We start from the raw sequence: 3,384 nt of genomic DNA, 5'->3' as shown, positions 1-3,384 counted from the left end.
AGAGTCCATCCTCCAAAGCATCCGTTTTCTCCAGGAGAACTGATCTCTGTAGTCTGGAGATGAGTTGCAATTCCGGGGAATCCCCAGGTCCCACCTGGAGGCTGGCATCCTGATGGAGGGAGGAGTGGCTTGGGGGAAGCATCAAAAATAGGATCAGGACCAGGCTTTTGCCCTCCTGCAGTTCAGTTTTTGACCTCCAGAAGGTGGCATTGCAGGTCAGGTGTGTCACAGAGGCATTACCTAGAGGGTAGAGCAGCAAAAAATTTTCTGCCATAGGAAACGCTTGATAAATGGCCGAATTACCCAACAGCCTCTAGGATTATTGCAGTTCCGTGCCCCAGTTGCCTCTTCTTTTTAATTTGGAGCCTCCATGAAGTTTTTGTGCAGTAGTGCATCGTGTTGTTGTTGCCTCTCTCAGCATTGATGTAGTAGCTTTAAGGATTCATCCTATAGTACTGAATAGCTTCACGGCGTGCTTAAAGATGAGCTGTATCAATCTGCAGTTAGTGATAGGCAGGCAGGGTGCGTGTTCAGAGGGTAAGAGCACAGCCACAGGCAGAAGGTGCTTTTCTCTTACTGAAATCCAGTTTTGTCTTGCCAACCGTCCACTTCCACCGTTTCTGTTGCCAGAGATTCTGTCCAGAAGCAGATGCAAAGAACATGCTGCAGTGTTTGAAGCAGAACAAGAACAGCGAGCTGATGGATCCCAAGTGCAAGCAAATGATCACCAAGCGCCAGATCACACAGAACACAGGTAACTACAGGGTTGCTGCTTGGGACTAAGGGGGAGCACGGCAACAATCGGTGCCCAGACTGAGCTGTTTGCACTCAAGGCTCTGTTCTTTGTTACCCACTCAAAACTAGAAGTGTTGTACTTTATTTAAAGCTGGAGCTGGAACAAATACCTTGTCTTTCTCTCCATCGGGGGCTGGAAGTGCCTTACATTGTTCTCTCTTCCGGTTCCTCCTTATAATAGCCCTATGAGGTAGGCTAGGCTGAGATCATGTGACTGGCCCAGGGTCACCCAGCCAGCTTCCATGGCAGAGTGGGGATTCAAACTGGGTCTTTCTGATTCTACTCCAACACTAACCATCTGAATCACAGGCTTGCTTTGGTTTGTTGCTTGAGAGTGGTAGTGCTGCTACCTTAACCTTATCTTCGACGTGGTCTCTGTGCTTCACACCCATGGGATCTAGTGCGCACGCGCTGCATCGATCGGCATTGTAGCAAGCTCTTTAACGGATTTTTGCGCCCAGACCTCGGGCATGCGCAGGAACCCCACCGCGCATGCCCAGAGGGGTGGGCACGGACATCCCGCCAGTTCCTTTCTTACCGCTGTGTTGGAAAGGCCTTTTCTTCGTCGGTCCGATCGGTTCTTTTTTTGGCTATTTGCCTCACGGCCCTTTGGATTTTTTCCTCAGTTTTCTTCCTTTTCCTTAGCCTTTCTTTGTTTGTTCTTCAAAAAAATATTGTTTTTTGTTGAGGGGAAAGTTGCCGTTTTTCTTCAGTTTGGCCTTTGGGCTCCTCCCCCAAACCCCGTTTTCTTCTTCTCCCTTTTCTATTTTTTATGGAAAATAAGTGGGGCTTTTTCAACCGCTGCAGGGGTTGTGGCAGTAAACTAGCTCCACCTGACCGCCACACCCTCTTATTTTTTGTTTGGGGGAGTCTCACCAACCTGAGTCTTGTCGGCTAGGTTTTCGAACCAGACACGAAAAAACCAAGCTGCGCGCCTTAAAGTCGCGCTTCTTGAGTCGGCGTTACATCCTCCCTCAGTGATGGAGTCCGAGAGACCATCGACATTGACGGCTCCGGCATCGTGGCCTGCCTCCGACATCACCCAACCGACATCGAAGCCACCGGCATCAAAGGCGCAATCTTCCGCTTCCACACCGGTGAAGAAGTCCAAGTCGTCAAGTAAGCAGCTTGTCCGCAAAAAAGGGCTCCTCTAAGTCCCTAAAGGCAGCAGAGAAGGGAAAGGTAGCGGTGTCTGCACTGGGTGATGCCCCTAAAGTGCGCCCCGCTCCAACGGTAGTATCGGCATCGGAGGCCCATCCTGCTCCACCGAAACCGACCATTCACCTCCTATACAACAACGAGAGCGTCCTTACTCTGATATCGAGATGGTGGAGCTCCTTAGTCGTCCTATGGATGCAGCCTTCTCCCTCTCCTTCCCCGTCGTCGACATCGATGGTGTCAGAGGCTCCCAACATCAATGCACATCGGAATCAACATGCCTCTAGCAACACGCAGCATCACCCTCCACGTCTGCTTGTTGAACCTATCGATGACCAAGATTATAGGGACCGCTCTCAAGGGCATGCTTTGTCCCTGAGACGTAACCGATCCAGAAGTCGATCCCCCCCGAGTCTTTCTCCCCCCCCACCTCAACGCCAACTGAGGTATCTCTGTGGGGGCTATCCACCATCCATGCCATGGTATTCCGACTGGGATCGTTACTCGACCCACTCTGCTCACAGATCAAGGTCGCTCTACAGATCTAGAACATCAGCATCTCTGTTTTGTCCTCCGGCCGACGACCCTTCCCACCATATTCCGGAACCCAGTCGTCCTCCCAACCCCCAAGTCGTTCCACCAAAGATTTTAACAAGTCAAACGGAAGTCACTCCGATTCAAATGCCAGATCAGGGCTCCTCTAATTCTGCTGACGAGGATTCTGATACGGAAGCCTCTGAGGTCAACACCTCTCCTGACCACAAGCCTCCTAACCAAGCTGTCGCAGATGATCTACCTATATCCCCATCTGACAATCTCACTTCCTATGCTGACCTTGTCAAGAGAATGGCCCATTCCTTAGGCCTCTCAGTCATACAACAACAGCCACAGGTTACAGATGCCGTTTTCGATATCATGCAACTGGATACCTCCACTACCATAGCACTGCCCATGTCTATGGTCCTTTTACAAGCTGTGAAAGCACCATGGGAGAAACCTTCCTCAGCCCCAGTGTCAACATGACGCCTGCATCACATGTATAGAGTCCAGGAGACTGGAGCCGAATTTTTATTCTCCCACCCTCAGCCAGATTCGATGGTTGTAACATCCTCGTCCAAATCAAAACGAACACACTCGGCACCTTCTGACAGGGAAAGTAAAAAATTAGACGCTTTTGGAAGATGCTTTTACTCCACGTGAGTGTTGGGAGTAAAAACCACAAATTACTTAGCCTGCATGAGCAGGTATCAGTACACTCTATGGGAAAGGTTTTCTAAACTCCTGACTCACCTCCCTGAAGACAAGCTTCAGGCAGCCAGAGTTATTCAGAAGGAAGGCATGGTACTTGTGAAGCAACAGATCAATACTTCAAAACATGCCCTAGATGCTTCCTCAAGAACAATGGCCTCAGCAATAGCTCTAAGACGGCAT

The 3,384-nt window shown here is 50.1% G+C and overlaps 1 protein-coding gene across 1 annotated transcript in view; it reads left to right on the top strand.

Annotated features, from left to right (window-relative positions):
- GLG1 (golgi glycoprotein 1) overlaps window positions 1–3,384 on the top strand; it is a 100,972-nt gene that overhangs the window by 79,591 nt on the left and 17,997 nt on the right. Inside the window, exon 20 of the mRNA XM_015429712.1 lies at window positions 631–754. Within this exon, the coding sequence (XP_015285198.1) occupies window positions 631–754 (124 nt within the window). The remainder of the gene's footprint in view (window positions 1–630; window positions 755–3,384) is intronic.

This window comes from Gekko japonicus, unplaced genomic scaffold, assembly GCF_001447785.1.
Source record: "Gekko japonicus isolate JY-2015 unplaced genomic scaffold, Gekko_japonicus_V1.1 scaffold815, whole genome shotgun sequence".
NCBI classification, from domain to species: Eukaryota; Metazoa; Chordata; class Lepidosauria; order Squamata; family Gekkonidae; genus Gekko; species Gekko japonicus.
This window is presented reverse-complemented; position numbering and strand designations above follow the sequence as displayed.